This window comes from Nyctereutes procyonoides, unplaced genomic scaffold (genome assembly GCF_905146905.1).
Source record: "Nyctereutes procyonoides isolate TBG_1078 unplaced genomic scaffold, NYPRO_anot_genome, whole genome shotgun sequence".
Taxonomy (NCBI): Eukaryota; Metazoa; Chordata; class Mammalia; order Carnivora; family Canidae; genus Nyctereutes; species Nyctereutes procyonoides.
Genome location: NW_026575043.1, coordinates 50,464,096 through 50,483,898, shown reverse-complemented (window position 1 = coordinate 50,483,898; position 19,803 = coordinate 50,464,096). Strand labels below are relative to the sequence as shown.

The following is a 19,803-nucleotide window of genomic DNA, read 5'->3' as shown; positions in this document are numbered from 1 at the left end:
AGCTGTTTGACCACTGCAGGGATGCCAGGGAGCTCACCATTATATAGGAGGTCGTTCCTCATGAATCAGAATAGTAGAGTAAGCAAAATGAATTTGAAACACAGGGGTTAAGAATTAAATGTCTGGAAAAAGGAAAGAATAAAGAATCTAGACTTTCAAATATAATAGAGGGTAGGGGTGTGTGTGTGTGTTTTCCCCAAAGGCTTCATAGTGAGTAGTAAGATCTCATTAGAGATGCACACCCCGGCTCTTACAGCTTATGTTTTATTTCAAAAGTGGGAATAAGGGGTCAAATACTATGAAGAGAACTGTGTACTTGGTTGTCACTTCATAGCCAATGCAGTTTTAAAAACCTGGACCCTCCTTTTTTTTTTTTTTTTGTTTAAACTTCATTTCTACAGTGCTCTTAGTACTCTGTCAATAACTTGAGAATGAAGTGGACTCTAAAGATACATAAAACTGTCCCAGGTTAAGACAAATATAATTTTTCATGAATGTAAGGAAATCAGCAAACATGGGTGGAATTTTTTAAGTTTTGGGGGAGGGGTCTGAGAAGTTAAAATTAAAAAGGAAAAGAATAGCTCACCTAACCTTTCCAGAAAAAAACAGGACAGTCTGATAAAGATGAAGGGAATGGGGATCCCTGGGTGGCGCAGCGGTTTAGCACCTGCCTTTGGCCCAGGGCGCGATCCTGGAGACCCAGGATCGAATCCCATGTCAGGCTCCCTGCATGGAGCCTGCTTCTCCCTCTGCCTATGTCTCTGCCTCTCTCTCTCTCTCTCTCTCTCTCTCTCTCTGATGACTATCATAAATAAATAAAATAAAATAAAAAAGATGAAGAGAATGATGAGGGTGGAAATAGTCGCTGTCGGATTGTGTGTCTCCCTTGCTGGGAGAGAAGGCTGTAAAGTGGGGAGGAAAAGCGGTGTGGCTCTGCACAAGTCTTAACATAGTAGATCACGGACTTCGGAATGCACACTTTGCCCTTTCCTGCTGAAACAACAAGAGTGAGGAATAACGTCAGAGGAGTGGTGCGTATCCAGCGTTAGGACTGGATGCTTATATCTGTTCTCCTCACTACACTGTCTAGTGCTCAGTGAGTGCTCAACATGAGGTTTTGTATTCTAAGATGCCCTTTTCTGTGTTTTCACATCTGTGCAATCAAGACATGTCCTCTATAAGGACATCTTCAAATTAATTGCCAGCATCTTTACTTTTTTTTTTTTTTTAAGATTCTATGTATTTATTTGAAAGAGCAAGAGAAGAGAGCATGAGTGCAGTGAGGAGCAGAGAGAGAAGCAGACTCCCTCCTGTTCAGAGAGCCTGATGCGGTTCCTGATCCTGGGACTCTGGGACTATGAACTGAGCTGAAGGCAGACGCTCAACCAACTGAGCCACCGAGGGACCCCCATTGGCAGCATTATTAAATGTTACCCAAAATAATGGTGCTTCTTACTATCAATGGGGTTTTCAATTAAATGAAAGTATGCATTTGCTCAATTAACGCAAAATGAATTAATGGCTTAGGAATGATAATTTTTACGAGAAGCCTGAATAGGTTACCGAGAGAAAGACTGCAGGAAATAGGTCACTTCGTTGTTTTAGTGAGCTCTTTGGGGTTCAATGACCATTTAAATCTGTACATTTATGTCTTCTACCAAATTTGGGGACTTTGTGGCCATTATTTCTTCAGTTTTTGTTTTGTTTTGTTTTTTGGCATTAATCTCTTTCTCCTGTCCTTCTGGGACTCAGTGATGTCAAAGTCAGACCTTCTCATATTATCCCACAGGCCATTGATGCTTTCTGTCTGTTCATTTTCTTCCCTAAACTTTTTGTCCTTCAGATTGCATAATAACTCTTCAGTTGAACTTCAGGTTCACTGGCTCTTTTGTCATCTCCATTCTCCTACTGAGCCCATCTAGTGGATTTTTTATTTCAGATTTTTTGAGTTCAAAATTTCCACGTAGATCTGTTCTCTGCTCAGAACATCATTCTTTCTTACTATTTTACCTTTACCTCTTGGAATATACTTACAGTAGCTACTTTTAAAGTCATTGATGATTCCCCAAATCTGGGTTTTTTTTCTCTTGAGAGGGTCACCTTTTCCTCAGGGGTTTTTTTTTGGGGGGGGGGTTTGTTTTTGTGAGGTGGGGGGTGAGGTGTGTATGTGGAGTAATTTTAGATTGTATCCTGGACATTTGGAATATTATGCTGTGTACACTTTGGATCCTGTTGTACAATCTTGTGGAGAATGTTTTTTGTTTTAGGGGGACCTGGATGGCTCAGTCGGTTAAGTGCCTGACTCTTGACCTCAGCTCAGGTCTTGATCTCAGGGTCATGAGTTCAAGCCCATGTGGGCTCCAGCATGGAGCCTACTTTAAAAAAAAAAAAATGTTTATCGTAAATAGGAAGTCACCCTGGTTAGGTTCGGACTGCAGGTCTGTCTTGCCTTCTGTGGGTGGTGATTCTGGTGTTGACTTAATTTTCAAAGGTTTTGTTATGCTTCTCTGGCCCTATCCCGCACATATGTTACTCAATAGTTAGTCTGAGATAGTAGTGGTTTTTTATTTTTTAAATTGACATATAGTTGACATGCAATATTATATTAGTTCAGGTATACAACATAGTGATCCCAATAATCCATTATCCATTATCACCAGAATAAGTATAGTTACCATCTATTACCATATAATTATCACAACATTCTTAACTGTATTCCCTGTGCTGTACTTTTCATTTCTGGGACTTATTTATTTTACACCTAGAATTTTGTACTCTCTTACTCTCCTTCACAATTTTGCTTATCCTCCCATCCCTCCATTCCTCTGACAACCACTAGTTTGTTCTCTGTATTAATAGGGTGTTCCTGTTTTTTGTTTGTTCACTTGTTTTTTAGATTCCACATCTGTGAAATCATATGATATTTGTCTTTTTTATTTACTTTTCTCAGTATAATACCTTCTAGGTCCATCCGTGTTGTAAATAGGAAGACTTCATTTTTTATGGTTGAGAATATCCCGTTGTATATTTATACCACATCTTTATCCATCCATCTATCGATGGACACCTAAATTGCTTCCATATCTTGCTCTTGTAAATAATGCCACCATAAACAGAGGAGTGCGTGTATCTTTTCAGGTTAGTGTTTTTGTTTTCTTTGAGTAAATAACCAGTGGAATTTTTAATTTTTTTAGGAACCCCCCCCAATGCTGTTTTCCATAGTGGCTGTACCAGTTTATGTTCCCACTAACAATACACAGGATCCTGCTTTCTCCGTATCCTCACCAAGACTTAACTTCTTTTTGATACTAGCCATTCTGACTGGTAAGAGGTCCTATCTTATTGTGGTTTTGATTTGCATTTCCCTGTTGATTAGTGGTGTTGAGCATCTTTCATGTGTCTTTTGGCCATCTCTGTGTCTTCAGAAACAATGTCTATTCAGGTCCTCTAGAGGTGGCAATATTTTAAATCTTAGTTGAGATCTCAGAGCCTTTGCTATAATTGGGTTGGAGCTGTCCTGCATAGCTCAGAGATGAGCCTGAGATAGTGTGGGGTCTTGTACAAATAATAACAGGCTTTCCTTCAGTTTGTTCCTCTCTTCATCCCTATACTTTCCAGCTTCCAGGGGGTTTCTTTCCCTTGGGTTTCCAGAGGGTTTCTCTCAGTTTTACCTGCCTGCTTCACTACCACCATGCAGTGCTATGACTAGAGACTGCCTCAGGGGCAAAACAACAGAGAAAAGAGGGAGAAAAATCCCCATAAGCCACCCCCCCCCCCACACACACACATTCTTTGGACTGCAAGAGCCCTTTTCCTTGGTCTTCAGAAGGTGACATTTCTTTTAGAGTTTGAGCTCCTACACCACCACACTGCTCTGCTCTTGGAGCTCATACTTGGGGCATGACTAAGAGAGAAGAGGCTCCCCTTTCTCCATGTGGCTACTTTCTCCACAGCCCACCATTTTGAGTTGACTCTCCAGAATCCTCAGATATTTGCTTTTTGTGTCTCATCCAGAGGTTTTGGCTGTGGTCAGCAGGAGGCAGGCAGTAACGGGCTTAATTCTTCTTGGCCAGAACCAGAACTCCCACTTTCTCTTCAATAAATGAGTAGTTGGCAGTTGGGGGCTGTGTTAGGTGAGGCCTCTTCCCATTCTTTCTGTTCTCCAGCTCCTCAGCAGTGGCCTGCTCATTCCCATCATGAAGTCAGGGGTCTGGAACAGAGCAGCTCATCAGTGTTCTGCAGGGAGAATCAAAGTAGGAGCTGGTGGTAAGGGCCTCTGTCAGGGTGAGAGTGGGTTGCCAAGGCAACAGCCACTGCACCAACAGTTCTCACTGCCTTTTCACCCTGTAATCTCAAGATTAGCTTTTAAATTTTTAGCAGCTTTATTGAGATAAAATTCACATGCCTACAATTTGCCAGTTGAAATAGTACAATCCAGGGTAACATTCACAAGGTTGTGCAGCCATCACCATCATTCCCAACGGAAACCTGCACCCACTAGCACCCACTCCCCATTCCCCTCTAGCTCTAGACAACCACTGTTCTATCTTCTGTCTCAGGAACCTGTTTGGGACATTTTATATAAATGGAATCATATAAAATAGGATCTTTCATGACTGGCTTCTTCCACTTGGGATGATGTTTCCAAGAGCAACTTGCATTGTAGCATGAATCACTATTTCATTCCTTCCCTGGCCAAATAGGATGCCGCTGTATGAATATACCATATTTATTCATTCATCCATTATGGAACATTTAGGTTGTTTCCACTTTTTGACTATTAGGAATACTGTATCATTCAAGTACAAATTTCTGTGTAGACATAGGTTTTCAGTTTTCTTGGCTATATACTGAGGAGTGGAATTGCTGGCTTGTATGCTAACTCAACATTGAACCTTTTCAGGAACTTCCAGACTCTTTTCGAAAGTGGTTGTGCCATGTGATGTTCCCACTGGCAGCGGACGATGGTTCTGATTTCTCTACGTCCTCGCCAGTCCTCACTCTTGTCTCTAATTACAGTGTAACGGGTATGAAGTGGCAGCTCATTGTGGTTTTGATTTTCATTCTCCTGGTGGCTAATGATGTTGAACATCCTTTCATGTGCTTTTTGGCCTTGTCAGATAAATGTCCATTCAGATCCTTGGCCTGTTTTTTGGCTAGGTTCTTTGTCTTTTTATTTATTGAGTTGTAAGAGTCTTTCATAGATTCCAGATACCAATCCTTTATCAGATCTGATTTGTAAGTATTTTTTGCCCAATCTGTGGGTTGTCCCTTCATTCTCTTGGTGGTGTCTTTTGAAGCACAAAAGTTTTTTTTTTTTTCTAAAGCTTTTATTTATTTATTCATGATAGAGAGAGAGGCAGAGACACAGGCAGAGGGAGAAGCAGGCTCCATGCCGGGAGCCTGACATGGGACTCGATCCCGGGTCTCCAGGATCATGCCCTGGGCCAAAGGCAGGTGCTAAACCGCTGAGCCACCCAGGGATCCCCCAAAGCACAAAAGTTTTTAATTTTGATGAAGTTCAGTTGATCTGTTTTTTTCTGTCACTAGTGCTGTTGGTGTCACACTGAAGAAGCCCTCTCCTAGCCCAGGGTCACAAAGATTTACTCTTATGTTTTCTTCCAAGAATTTTTCTAGTTTTGGCTGTTACATTGAGGTCCCAATGCAGTTAGCGTTAATTTTTGTGTATGTTGTGAGGCAGGAGTGCAACTTCATTCTTTTGCATGGATGTCCAGCTGTCCCAGCGCTGTCTGTTGAAAAGACTATTCTGTGCCCCATTGAACTGTTCAGCACCATTGTTGAAAATCAATTGACCATAAAATAGAGGGGTTAGTCTAGGTATATTCATCTGATTAAAATTTGAAATCTAAAAGGATGTTAAAGTAAGCTAAATATTTCCATGTTTCCAGTTTGGCATCATGTGCCTTATTTTTTTGGTGGTGGTGGTGGTGGTCGGGGGTTATATACATCACCATTATTGCCCACAGGTGGCATCACAGGCAGGCTTGCTAGAGGTGGATCGCAGGATGTTCACAGAGCTCTTGAAGACCACCCGGCACTGGCCCAGCTGAGGAAACAGGGCCAGAAAGATCGAGTGATGGGTCTGAGGGTTCTACTGCTCGTTATGGGCAATAGAAGAACCCCAAGCCTCAGAGATACAGCTTTAAAACGCAGAGCTCTGAGCAGATCCTAGAGTTGGATAATTAAACTGGGTCATTCTGCTTAAAACTGCACATTCTTCTAGTTGCTGTTTAAAATGAATCCTTCACCAGAGGCCATCATCAGTGCTCTAGAGAGAGCTATTGATTTTGGCATATAAGGTTCTATTTAAGATTCTCTAATAGCCCAGGTTCAGTGGGACAAAACAGAATCATGTATTGATTTCTTAAAAAAAAAAATACTAGCTTCCTTGATTAATTTGGTCTTTAAAAAAAGGGGGGGGGACTCCATTTTAATGCTTCCTTATTTGTTCACTCTATTTTCTGGATAGAAATACAGCTTTAGGTCAGGTTCTTCTAAATGAAACTGCCAAGCCAGTCTGAATAGGCTTCATCTTTGCCATCAAATACAGTTTGCCTTATTATCATACAGAACTATTTAATCCAAGCCAATGGGAGGCAGGCCCTGGGTGGTGACCCCCAGTTAAAGAGTCTCAGAGCTTACTTCTGGCCCTGACGAATGCAAAGTTGTGGTGTGCTGCTGCCTGCTGTCAGAGAGAGAGTGAGTGGGGCGTAAATGTTGTGTTTGCTCCATCTGCAAGTGTTATAATAAGTTATTCAAAGCTCTTAGCACAGGACCAACCAGAGCGTGCCTCCCTCTCAGTTCCAGCACGTTTTCCTGCCCATCAGATGGATGCTCCTCTGCTGGAGTCTTTGGAAGGTTCTGGTGTCTTTTATTTTAATTGGCGGGCTAGAGCCGACTCCTATGGTGTGATTTTCATTAGAGAGGGGCTGGAGAGAGGGAGTTGGAACAGCCCTCCAAACCCAACCATGAATATTAAACATAATACAATTACAGCTTTTGGACCAATTATATTTCTTTTCAATGGGCAAAGTTGACGAAATAGTCACTAGATAGGAAGTCACAATATCTACCATTGGCTTCTTTCTGTCCCTGGAATTCATTGTCCTGGCATGATTTTGTGCCCATTTGCTGTGCTACCTGTTTCCCAGCACCGAGTCTTTAACTGGAGCGCTGAGGCTACAGCTCTGCCAAGGGACACGGTTCAGGTTGATGCCGCACGCTGTCAGATGTGCAAGGCTGACACCGGGTTCTTAATGTGGATTGGAATGGCTCGTGTGGACTTTGCACACTGTGGGGTGTGCTATTTCTGTGTGTTGACAAGAAAGCAGAGTGATGGCTCTCTAAGGAGATATTCTAGAAATACTTTTCCCTTTTTCCTTTGGGGAGAAGTTCACATCTCTTTTGGCCCATTTTCATTTTCTTAGTGACGTAAAATACACAAATGCTGTATCTTTTGGTGTATTTGTTTATTTTGTTTGGAGCCACCCATGCTGGTATCTAAATACAATAGGAAAACAGATGGCAAACTTTGAACTTCTGGACCAAATTTGTGTTTGCCTTTGTCTCCCTAACAGCCAAACTGTAAATTATGGAGTATAAATATTCAACAGAGGAGCTCTTTATGAAAATCACCACAGCAAAATAGACCCTTATTAACCAAATATGTGCTGAAAAGTGCTTGGGCTAGAACCTTCCTCCTCCCCACAACACCCCTTTGCATGTTGCGCTTTGCGAGCAGTGCAGCTGTTGCCTATGGGCAGTGCTTCTTTTACAGCATTTATACCTTTTCTCACTTCTCTTATGCAGAATGCCTCAAGTGGCTGTAAGTGCTGAGAGGGAGACCTTTGTTTTCCAAGTCTGGTCCCTGCTCTCTCTGCATCTGTAGTCCCAGACCCCTCCCCGGGGAGGGAGGATCGCATGGCCGGCCATAGTAACAGAGCTCATCATTGTGCTGCATCGCCCAGGTGGTGCCCTGAGCTAGCCAGAAAGAATGAATGAGTCTCTCCTCTGTGTTCTAGGACTACATATTTCTAAAATCCAGTTTTATTTGAAACACAGCATACAGCTAGAAGTGTATGTAAGCTATGTGTACAGTTTGAACAATCACAGAATGCCTGCATCTACCACACACACCCCTGCCCAGCTTAAGAAAGCGTGACCGGTACCTCTGGAGACCTCTGGGTGCCCCTCTTCCCCCTGTTTCTGGAGACCTCTGGTGCCCCTCTTCCCCTGTTTCTGAAACAACATGGCAGTGTCTACACTTAATTCCTCTACTGCCACTCTTACTCAGGGTAACTGCTGTTACCAATTCAAATGTGTCCTTCCCCAGTCTTAATTTTCTTATTTTTTTTTTCTTTCAGAGAAAGGGTGGGAACAAGGGAGGGAAAGAGAGAATCTCAGGCAGGCTCCACACCCAGTGCAGAGCCTGACCCAGGGCTGGATCTCACAACTCTGAGATCGTGACCTGAGCCGAAACCAAGAGTCAGATGCTCAACCAACTGTGCCACGCAGGTGCCTGCAAAAATCTTAAAAATTTTCAACTTTACTTAAACAGGTAACCTACACATTCAAGACAATTCAAAAGCACAATAGAGAGAAGCCAGGCTTCTGGGAACTTCTCTTCCTGAGCAGCCTAATCGTCCTCCTCAGCCGAAACTGCCTATTAGCGTTCTCCAGAGGGTGCCTATACACACACAGCACAGACACATTTATTCTTCACCCCCCACACCTGTCACACCACTGGGCCCGTGCTCTCACGTGCAGCAGTGGCTTGGTGATAGTCTCCTACAGGCATGCACAGCTCTGCCTCCTGTAAAGACTCCGCAGGGGCACTGTATGGTACATGTTGTTTCTAGTATTTCCGGCCCCCTGATAACCATTCCTCAATAGGTAATGCCCTTTTTCCCTCAGGTTGCTTTTAAGACCTCTTTTGTCTTTGGCATTTTCTCACTTCAGTATGATGCTCTTAAATATGTAATCCTTATTTTGCATTAATGCTCATACAGTGTGAGTATGCAATGCCTTTCATTAATTCTAGAAAAATACCAACCATTAACTCTCTTTGAATATTGCTTCCTTGCCATACACTGTTTTCTCCTTCTGGAGCTTCTTTTGGACACATGGTGAACTGTCCCTTTATCATTTGCATGTCTTAATCCCTTGGTCACATTTTTCCTCTGTTTATCTGTGCTCCATTCTAGGTCATCTCTCAGATTTGCCATTTAATCACATATTAGTCTGAATTTAATTTCAGGAGCCATGTCTTCATTTACAGAAGTTTTATGTGGCTGTTCTTGGTTGTTTTTAAAGGAGTCGTCTCCTACTCCCACTCCCCACCCCGCTTTGGGTGGGCCTGGGTCTTACCATCTTGCTGCCATGTTTTGGGGAGATCTAACCCTACTGATTCCTGAGTTTGGCACCTGCTCACAGCCTCACTTTACCTCACCCTACCTCACCCTAGGTTCTCCAGGCTACTTTCCAGTTTGGGACCTGGGGCAGTCACTTGCTTTGTGAATCCAGCAGTGCACTTTAAATGGTGTTATTTATCCAATGGTAGTAATTTATTTTCAGTGGGAGAGTCTAAAGTTTGAGACAGAAACCCCATCTTTTGCTACTGAAAACAGTGCTGTGGCTAATGCCCCTGCATGTCTGTGTATGTATTTGTGTGTGTGTGTGTGTGTGTGTGTATATATATATATATATATATATATATATAGTCTAAATTCCTAGAAGCGGAATTGCTAGATCAAAAGTAAAGTCTGTTGTTTGTTGGAAATTGCCAGATCATGCTCCAAAGAGGGGATTGTGCTCCTATCAACTGTTATGGATGTACCTGTATGTCCAAGGCTCCCTAGTGTGGAGGGTCTTATGGAGTTTACCACCAAACTTGACCTTTGCCAGGTAGATAGGTGACAGGTGGTATTGAACTATAGTTTTAGTTCATAATTTCTCTCATTACCAGTGAACATAACTCACAAATGTTTAAAAGCCATTAGTATTTTCCTGTGAACTTTTTTCCTTAGCTTTTCTCTTATTTTAATATTAGGTTATCAAACTTTACTTTCAATTTGAAGGAATTTTTTTACAAGAAATTAGCCAGTTACCTCTGTTGCAAACATTATCCCCAGTTTATCACTTGCCTTTGATTTTTTTTCTCCATGTGGGAAGAATTTAGACACTTATATGTAGTTATCAATATTTTCCTTTTTGACTTCTGGGTTTTTTGTTTAGAAGGGCTTCCCTATTCTGAATATTCTTGTAGTTAATTCTGTTTAACTCTTTGAGCCATCTAGAATTTATTTTGATGCAATGTGGCTGGTAGAGCTCCAAGATGGGAAAGTTGTTATAAGGTATTTTGTCTTTAATTGCTTTTAAAGGTGGGATCTTTTCTTTTTTTAATAATTTTTTTAAAAATTTTATTTATTTATGATAGTCACACAGAGAGAGAGAGAGGCAGAGACACGGCAGAGGGAGAAGCAGGCTCCATGCCAGGAGCCTGATGCGGGACTCGATTCCGGGACTCCAGGATCGTGCCCTGGGCCAAAGGCAGGCGCCAAACCACTGCGCCACCCAGGGATCCCGGGATCTTTTCTTTGAGTACATTTTTTTTTAATTTTTTTTATTAGGGTTTTATTTATTTATTCATGAGAGACACAGAGAGAGAGAGAGAGGCAGAGACGCAGGCAGAGGGAGAAGCAAGCTCCAGGCAGGGAGCCCGATGTGGGACTCGATCCTGGGTCTCCAGGATCAGGCCCTGGGCTGAAGGTGGCGCTAAACCGCTGAGCCACCCGGGCTGCCCATCTTTGAGTACATTTTTTAAAACTCGTTGTTGTTTGTATCTAAGATAGCTATTGATTTTGACGTATTCATTTAATACTGAATTATCTTCACCTGTCCTAATAAATTTGTCCACTTCTTTTTTTTTATCTAATTGTATCTATTTTTAAAGACAATGTGAAGTATTAGTAGGGGATCCCTGGGTGGCTCAGCGGTTTGCCACCTGCCTTAGGCCCAGGGTGTGATCCTGGAGTTCCGGGATTGAGTCCCGCATCGGGCTCCCAGCATGGAGCCTGCTTCTCCCTCTGCCTGTGTCTCTGCCTCTTTCATAAATAAATAAATAAATCTTTAAAAAAAAAAAAAAGATCACTATCTTTTAAAGTCTTTATTAGAAATAAATGTTATATCTCATCGAATTTCTTTTCAGCATCCATGGAAAGGACTGTTTGGTTTTTCTTATTTGATGCCATAACTTGGGGAACTATATTAAGAGACATCCTGAATAGATTCTGCTGTATTTTATTCAGGACTAAGCATTGATACCGATCTTGATACTCTGCCCTCCTTGTCAGTTTTGGGGATGGCAGCATGCTGGCTTCACATATAGAACTGGGGAGCTGTCCTCCTTCCCTGCTGGGCTGTGCAGGGGTTTGCAAAGCCCCAGGGGCTCCTCCCTCCAGGGTGGGCCCATTTAGCTTGTTTGTGGGGACTGTTGCTCCCTCCACAGCTTTCCCTGTCTGCTCATTGTTACTTTTTCTATCCTTGGGGGTCAATTTGGGTAATTCTTATTTTTCTAGAAAGTTATTTCATCTAGGTTTTCAAACTTAAGAAAATCAGCTTAAACCCAAGTAGATTAGGACTCAGGAAACTGGGGGATCCTTGGGTGGCTCAGCGGTTTGGTTCCTGCTTTTGGCCCAGGGTGTGATCCTGGAGACCTGGGATCGAGTTCCGCGTCGGGTTCCCCACAGGGAGCCTGCTTCTCCTTCTTCCTGTGTCTCTGCCTCTCTCTCTCTCTCTCATGAATAAATAAAATCTTAAAAAAAAAAATGAACCATAGGACTTAAGAAACTGAATTACTGGGACGCCTGGGTGGCTCAGCGGTTGGGCGTCTGCCTTCGGCCCAGGGCGTGATCCTAGGGTCCCGGGATCGAGTCCCGCATCGGGCTCCCTGCATGGAGCCTGCTGCTCCCTCTGTCTGTGTCTCTGCCTCTCTCTATGTCTCTCATGAATAAACAAATAAAATCTTAAAAAAAAAAAAAAAAAAAGAAACTGAATTACTTAAAAAAAAAAAAAAACTACCAAAAAAATTTAGGTCCATTTTTTCCCCCAGGTAGTTTTACCAAACATTTACTAAACTGTCCCCTTTGTCATTATAAAGCTTTTTGTTCCGAAGTTCCCCTCCCTGTGTAACCTACATTGAGTTTTACTTTGTGATCCATTCACAGCGCTGTTAGTAGGAGGGTTTGTCCTGGGTACATTTGTGACTCAGCAAGCATGTCAGGTCCTGAGCGGTAGGTCTGGTGCGACCTTTGAGTGTTTTATGCATCTTCCCATGGCCTGTGTGTTCTGCCAGTATTTTGCTACATCCCTTTCTTTTAGAAAGTATCCACAGGTAGCTGATTTGGGGTCATTTTCTGTTAAAAACAAAAACAAAAAAATCTTAATTATGTATTTAAACGTGATAGGTGCACTGGGTATAGAATTTTTGTTTCAAATAAGTGCTCACAGAAAACAGAAAAAAATAGATCTGTGCATGCACGCTCAGAAACTAGTTTAGGACACAGAATGTGTTTCAGATGGTTTTTTCTCACCACGTGTCTGGACCACATTGAACACGTTAGCTAGCATTAGGTTTGTCCAGTCCCCTTGCTAAGTGCTAGGGTCTTGTCATGTTTGACTTGCAGTACAGAGGCTGTTGAATTCATCTGTACTGAAATTTTGCCACATTTTTGCTCTTATGGCTTATTTCCAGAACTATGTTGGTGTTTCTGCTGGATGAGAAATTTGTCTCATTATCTAATTTGTCCATATGTGGAAAATCAGCATATACTTAGATAAGAGTAGTTTTTAAAGGGGTTCTTAAATTCAGATTATGACAAGGCAAGAAATTATTTTGAGACTTCAGATGAGTGACAGCCAAGTGTCCACATATTTTTATCATGATTCTCTTCTCCGTCATCAAGTAGGGACACATTCCTTTCCAAATTTCAACAAGAGAGTGATGAACTTACCAAGTCTCGAGTTAAATAGCAGAAAAGAGCTAATTTCCCAACCGGAAAATTAGGGTCTGGGTTGCAGACAAGTGTGGCTGGTTTACCTTTTGCCCCTAATTGAGTCTGACGCTGCCCACAACTATGCTGGCTGCTGAACTCACCCCAGGCCCCTGGGCCAGCCTGCACAGGCCAACACCAGCCCCGACTCTTATCCCTCTGGGTGGACTTGTGCTCAGGACAGGCATGTGTCCTGTCGAGCAGAGAAAGAGTATGACACGTCAGCTAATGGATTCGTCTTAAGTTTCTCATTCCAGGGGCTTTTAAATCATTCTGACCTGACCGTTGCAGGCACGGTCAGCTTGCTCAGGCCTCGTGCAGCTTAGTCTCCTGCAAAAGTGTAGAAGGGGGTAAAACTTCTCTGTCAGTATTTAGATGTTTGCAACCCAAGGGGTTTTCTTAGGTTCTGTTTTGACAAGATCTTTGTACATAGATCCGCACAATTGAAGACTAATGTATCATTTTGGGCTTTAACTCGCATCCCATTCCACTCTGTGCTCATTTTGGGCCTTCTAGGGTGAGGATCCATGACCTCCGCACTGACAAAATCGCCCTGTCACTCTCTGCCCACCAACTGGGAGTGTCTGCGGTGCAGATGGACGACTGGAAGATAGTCAGCGGAGGCGAGGAAGGCCTGGTCTCGGTGTGGGATTATCGCATGAGCCAGAAGCTGTGGGAAGTGCACTCCAGGTAACTGAGCGCTAATGGTACCGGCCACCTGAGCCAGCTCTCCGCGCCCACATGCATGGCCACCCTGTCCCCTCCACGCAGCCCCGGGGCAGGCTGCGGTGGTTCCGATTCTCAGGCCAGGAACCCTGGTTACTGGAGAGGCAGCTCCTCTCGGTGTTCATGCTACCATGACTCCTACCCAGCTCAGGTAGACAAGACCTATAGGGATGCCCCGGCTACGTGCCCCACATCAGAGCCTCCAACGGGCGTGACCCTGACATCTGCTTATTTTCCGCTTTTTAGAAGGGCACCATAGGGCTGAAAGTATTCAGGCTTTGTTTCAACTTCATGATCCCATGCTTTGGGCGGGCGGCCTCACAGACGTAGGCCCATCATATTAAGGAGGCCTGTCTCCTGGAACTGACTTGAGGCCATCTTGCCTGGGGCGAGGGCTCTGTCTCTACCTCACCCCACCCTCCATGCCTCCCGTGGAAGCCTCTGCTCCTGGGGCAAGGTGAGGAGGAAAGCCTTCTTTCCCAGAGACCGAACCTGGGAAGTGGAATCTGAGCATAAGAAGAAATACATAGATGCCAAGACCTGCAAATACAAATTGCAAGTCATGGTGAAGGCAGTGCAGTCCAGGTCAGGTACAAAAGGAGGCAAGGTTTTAAAAGAGGAATTGGCTGCTGCTTAGAGAGCAGTGGGAGCTAGTGCTCATTCCCTTCAGCAGCTTTTACCAGACTTGAGCCCTGGGTCCTGTCTACACTGCCTGACTGTCCAGCCCTGCCTTACTCAGCAAACAGGTGTGTAATCCCGTTTTCTGCTCTCTGTGGTGATGCATGGACTTGCCACCAGGTGGTGCCAAAAGGCAACCAAAGCTCCTCCATGGTGGCATCCCAGATATACCTGCCAGTAGAGAGGCCCTTTTATTGCTTTCAAGAGCCCCCTTTGATTGGCTTAAGGAGCTGATCAATCTCCCCTTCTAGGCGGCTCCAGCCTCCAGGGCCACCATCCCTTCTCCTCTTGCCAGCAGTAGCTCCATCTACTTCACTAGGCCGGCACTCCAGTAGGTCCCTCCAGTGCATCATTTGGATGAAGCCTGGGTCAGTAGGGTCTTCCCCAGAATTTTACCGTCCCAGCACTTGTCTTCCTAGCTCATTTGTAGACATACCACTGGTCCTCAACTCTGGTTACTTGCTTGTCCCTGGCAAGATCCCCATTTCCACCAGGATAGGAGTGGGCCTCACTTCAGTCTCCCATCCAGAGCTTCTGTGCTCACCAGGTCCTCACCTGCCAGTGCACACAGCTGGTCTGGGTTCTCTTGAGCTTCTGATCAAGCCCTGCTATACCTGAGAGCCTCTTCCATCAAACTCCCCCGTTCCTCCCACCTTACTGGGCCCCTAGCAAAATCTTCCAGCCATACTCTCTTCTAGCTGGTGTCCTGAATCCTGGACTGACCAGGCCAGCCTCTGATGCCCCTGAACCTTCGATACTTTCAAGAGAATGTTCTGTTTCAGCCATGAAGCCTCCCCCTGCTTTGTGGGGGATCTCAGGAGCAGCCCCTGCTCCACCAGCACAGATTTTTCTCTTGTCTCTGCCTTCCTCAGAGGCCTGTGGCCCAGTGTGGAATCCTCTGTCCCATCCTGGGGGCTTGTGATCTTTCTCATACTCTAGAAACATTGTTTCCCCTTTGTGGGAATGCATCTGAGCTAGTTAGGAATCCTCTAATGGAGGCTCCTGCTTGCATGAGGACATCTTTTATATCCTGTGTCTCCTGGCTGATGCTAGGACCATATGAGGCACTGGATGAAAGTTTTCAGAATGAAGCAAAGGCTTTGTTACATGGATTTCAAGCCATTGTTGCAAAATCTGGCAGCACAAAAGCACATGCAGACAGCCTGTACCTCCTTAGGAGGAAGAGCCTTTACGGATCAGCCCCATTCCCCGCAGCGGGGTGGCCCAGCTTGCGGAACTTGTCCAAGGCTGGCCAGCAGTGGGGCTGTTCTCTACCACACATGGCTAACCTCCTCTACGTCCAGAACGTATCATGGTGCAGGGTAGTCAAGCAGGGGGCACCCAGATTTGTTGACAGGACAGCCCAGAGTGTAGACCTCAGGCAAGACCCTGCCCCTCTGCAGGCCCTGGTTTGTCCTCTGTTAATGAGAAGCTTGGCAGAGGGTTCTAGAGTCCCTTCTACTCTAAACCTCTAGGAGGATGTGCCCCATTTGGGGGGTTTCCCATTCCTATACCTCTCTCTTGTCATGTTCCAGGCACCCCGTTCGTCACCTGTCCTTCAACAGCCACAGCCTCATCACAGCCAACGTGCCCTACGAGAGGGTCGTGCGCAACACTGACCTGGACAACTTCACCACTCACCGGAGGTCAGCGGGCTGGGCTGGGGCTGCAGGAGTGCAGAGCAGGTCATCTTAGTTTGATTTCATTCTGGAATCCCTCCAAGCCACCTTGTCTCCACAGGGTCTTCTCAGGCACAGCCATTTTCATACAGATTGTGAGCTTATGTGGCTGTGTGGGTAGCAGCACATGGGGTGGGGATGCCCAGGGGGGCTGAGCACCCAAACTGCTGTGGCTAGATGCCCAGCAACAGTGGCATAAGCCCAGTCCTTATGCTCAGTCTGCAGGGTGACTTGGTTTCCCCCACTCCCAGAGACCCCATGCAAGTATGTTTTATAGTCTGCTGGCCTGGCCTTCCCTGACATGGACCCCCCACCCCAGCTGGCCTCATCAGACTCATGTCGATTCCAGAGATTCTGAGTGTCTGACCCCTGTAGGGGCCCGAGGGATCTGTGTGATATAGGAAGTGCATCATATCTCAGGTGAACGCACAGACCTGCCCTGGGGTGCGGGCCAGCAGCACCAGACTGACCCCCTTGCTGTCCCTGTGCTTCCCCTAGACACCGAGGGCTGATCCACGCCTACGAGTTTGCAGTGGACCGGCTGGCCTTCCAGAGTGCGCTGCCCGTCTGCCGAGTGCCCGGTGACTCCGTGGCAGGCTACAACTATGACCTTGCGCTCGCCTTTCCCTAGGGCCACCGTTAGGGGACAGCCTCCTTGGGAGCACGGAGAAGAGTGGGTGGAACCAGAGCTGATGGATTTTACCACGACCAAGGAGCTCTGCACCAGGTTTTTAACACCTGGGGAAGAAAGCAATCCCAGGGTGCACTTGTCTGACCCCACCGGTTCTTAAACTTTCTGCTATTACTGCCTGTGGAGAGCTAGAGTTTGTCAGGGCTTGTGTCCTCTTACTCTGTTTTCTCTCCCTGGGTACTGTACTCCTCCTCGCTGTAGCTCTGAGTACCACCCACTGGTGCCTCCCACTATCCCTCCTTCCACCTCCACCCTGCACCTGCTGCCTGCCCCAGCTGGGACCCTCTCTCCTCCCCACACTGTCAGTACACTACAGTGCAGGGCCCTGCTCGTCCTGCTCCAGTCTTCAGGGGGCCTGGGGCTGTGGTCTCTGAGCTTACAGGGCCCCAACCTCCCCCGGATCAGAGATCACCTGTTCATTCTGGGTGGTCTTTGATACCACCACCCAGTGGAAACCTAGGATAGCAGCACTGTCTCCTCATAGTTTTTACCATAATCTGTAATTATATATTTGTACACTTATTGCATTAAGGACTGTTTACTGTTGTGTCCACAACATGTGATACAAAGTAGATTTTTTCTACCTATTTGTTGCATAAACAGCCCTCCTCCACATAGGACAGAAGAGCAAGAGCTGGGGGAGAAACCCTTATCCTGAACCACTGTGCTAAAGCAGGGCAGCATCAAGGAGCTCTTCAGTGTGAGAAGTAGCTTCCATTTCCAAAGGATTCGTTGCATTCCTCTTGATTTAGACTCTTCTGAGCAGTGGCCACCTAATATTCCTTCAAAATATTAAAGCCCAAATTGATAGAACTACAAAGATAAAGTCCATGTTCCTAGTGGGTGATCCAACAGATATAATCATTAAAAAAAATTTAAAAAGGAAGGATCAGAGCATTTACTTAATAGAATTTACAAGCATGATCCAACAGATCAATGTTTTACACCTTTTTTAAATATCCATAGACCATGCACAGTAAATGGCTGTCTGAAGACCACAAGGACAATCTCAGATTGCACAAGGGTACATCCAGCCAAGTTCAGTGACCCCCTAATACAATAAAATTAGATAAAGTGAAAAACAAAAATGGAAAATGTGAACGCCACTCCCACCCCCCGGATCAGGGTGACCATGAAAGCACCGAATATCAAAATCCCAGGGTGAGGCCAGAGTGGACAGAGAGGATGGCTTGAAAAACAGGCTGAAGATAAATGGATAGCTGTCGCCTCACACGGTGACTCCAGAGGAAGGAATTAACTAAAAACTTGATGGAACAGAAAACCAACAAATCGTAAAGTTAATCATAATGCCAAAACCCCACACTTGACCCATTTTACACTGGACCAGCTTTTTTCAAAAAGCCAAAATAGACCATTTTTCAGACAGTGTGGGGAAGGGAGGGGGAGAGTCCTAAGCAAACTTCCCCCTGAGCACGGGGCCCAACACAGGACTCGATCCCACGACCCCAAGATCAAGAGCAGGATGCCCACCCCACTGAGTCACCCAGGTGGCCCCTAAAATACACAACTCTTGATGCTAAATAAATAATAATAAAAAAGGCACAAGGGGCTGTGAGAAACAGAAAAAGGAGTAATAATGGGCATGAGATTTTCAGGGTGCCTACACTAATCTGAGAGAGAAACGAAGCTTTCCTGCTGTACACGAGTATGTGGAAGTAGGAGATGGTGTGAAGTCCGCAGAAGTCTTCAGATCGCTCAAGATGTTCATTAAAAACCCACATGCAACTCAACAGGACAGTGGAACCAGAGAAAGGGCTGCAACTGGGGCTCATCACTGAAGCCCCCGAGCAGCGCCCCCTTCCCTGGCAGGCAGCTTTGTCAGGACCAGTCTTCTGCTTCCTTTCAACCAAATTACTTCACAGATGAAGCTCGTCTGCAGTTAGCAGATGAAGTATTTTATTTACTCCTGTTGTCATGTGGGACTCTGACCTCCTCGTGACCTCGCTCTGTAAGGTTTTCATCTCTCGCAGCCTTAATGCAACCAGACCACTAAGTAAAACATTTTTCTTTTATGAAGCAGGCCCTTCCAGTTTGATTTCACTGCTCATTTTACAGACACGTTCACGCTTTCCGGCCATTAAAGGTAATTGAAGACCCAGAAAATTTTACCAAACTAAAAATCGTTTTAAACGATTGTCATTCGCTGCCAGCAACTAGCCCAGTGTAAAATGTCACGATTATAGAGGTTTTCTTACCTCCCCAAACTGTTTAGACCGTCTCCCATTAGGGAAAATTGCCTGGTTTTGTGAAGGAGGGCTTATCAGATCCAGATTGAAATCTCAGGCAGTGTTTTCTGCTGCAAAGTCTGCGTCCTGGAAGATGGGGAAAGGAGCGCAGGGTTCTTCCTCTATAAATCAACATTTACCCAGCAGTTTAGAAAACACCTTTAGCCCACGGCCACCCCCTTCCGTTCTTCCCACCTTACCTTAATCCCTGCTGGCTAGTTTGAGGGAGCCTCTTTGCAAGTTTGGAGTTGTGAGCAGATGTATCATTTCCTTTTCTTTCTGCAGCTCTTCCGTTGCCCAGACTCTTCTCCCTCCAGCTCCCCCATAGGGATAAGAAACTCCTATGCCACTGGGGGAGCCAGAGGGCCCAACACCAGAGCTCTTGTATCTTAAAACGTCGTCTGCCTTTTGCTTATACTTTATAAAATGTCAGTTCAAATAATAAATTTTTTAAATCTGTTTCTTGCTCAATTACTTGCCGCCCTGGCCAAGTGTCCTGTGACAGTCCCCTGTCCCTTCCCTCCCCCCCCCCCCCCCCCCCCCCCCCCCCCCGCCTACCATGGTACCTGCCCCCACCCCTGGAGCACTTAGCTGGCAGGGCAACCTTGTTTTACAGGGCATTGTTGAGTAGAACCACCGGTTCCAGGGGTTCCTAGCCCAGGATCCAAGAAACCCACAAAATTGGATGAGAAATTGTACATAAGAGCATTTTC

At 45.3% G+C, this 19,803-nt stretch overlaps 1 protein-coding gene across 1 annotated transcript in view; it reads left to right on the top strand.

Annotated features, from left to right (window-relative positions):
* The window catches only part of FBXW8 (F-box and WD repeat domain containing 8), a 121,088-nt gene extending 101,539 nt beyond the window's left edge, over positions 1-19,549 (top strand). The window contains exons 9-11 of the mRNA XM_055322967.1: positions 13,587-13,760; positions 16,010-16,120; positions 16,652-19,549. Of these exons, the coding sequence (XP_055178942.1) occupies positions 13,587-13,760; positions 16,010-16,120; positions 16,652-16,784 (418 nt within the window). The 3' untranslated portion in view covers positions 16,785-19,549. The remainder of the gene's footprint in view (positions 1-13,586; positions 13,761-16,009; positions 16,121-16,651) is intronic.
* Positions 19,550-19,803: the final 254 nt, after the last annotated feature.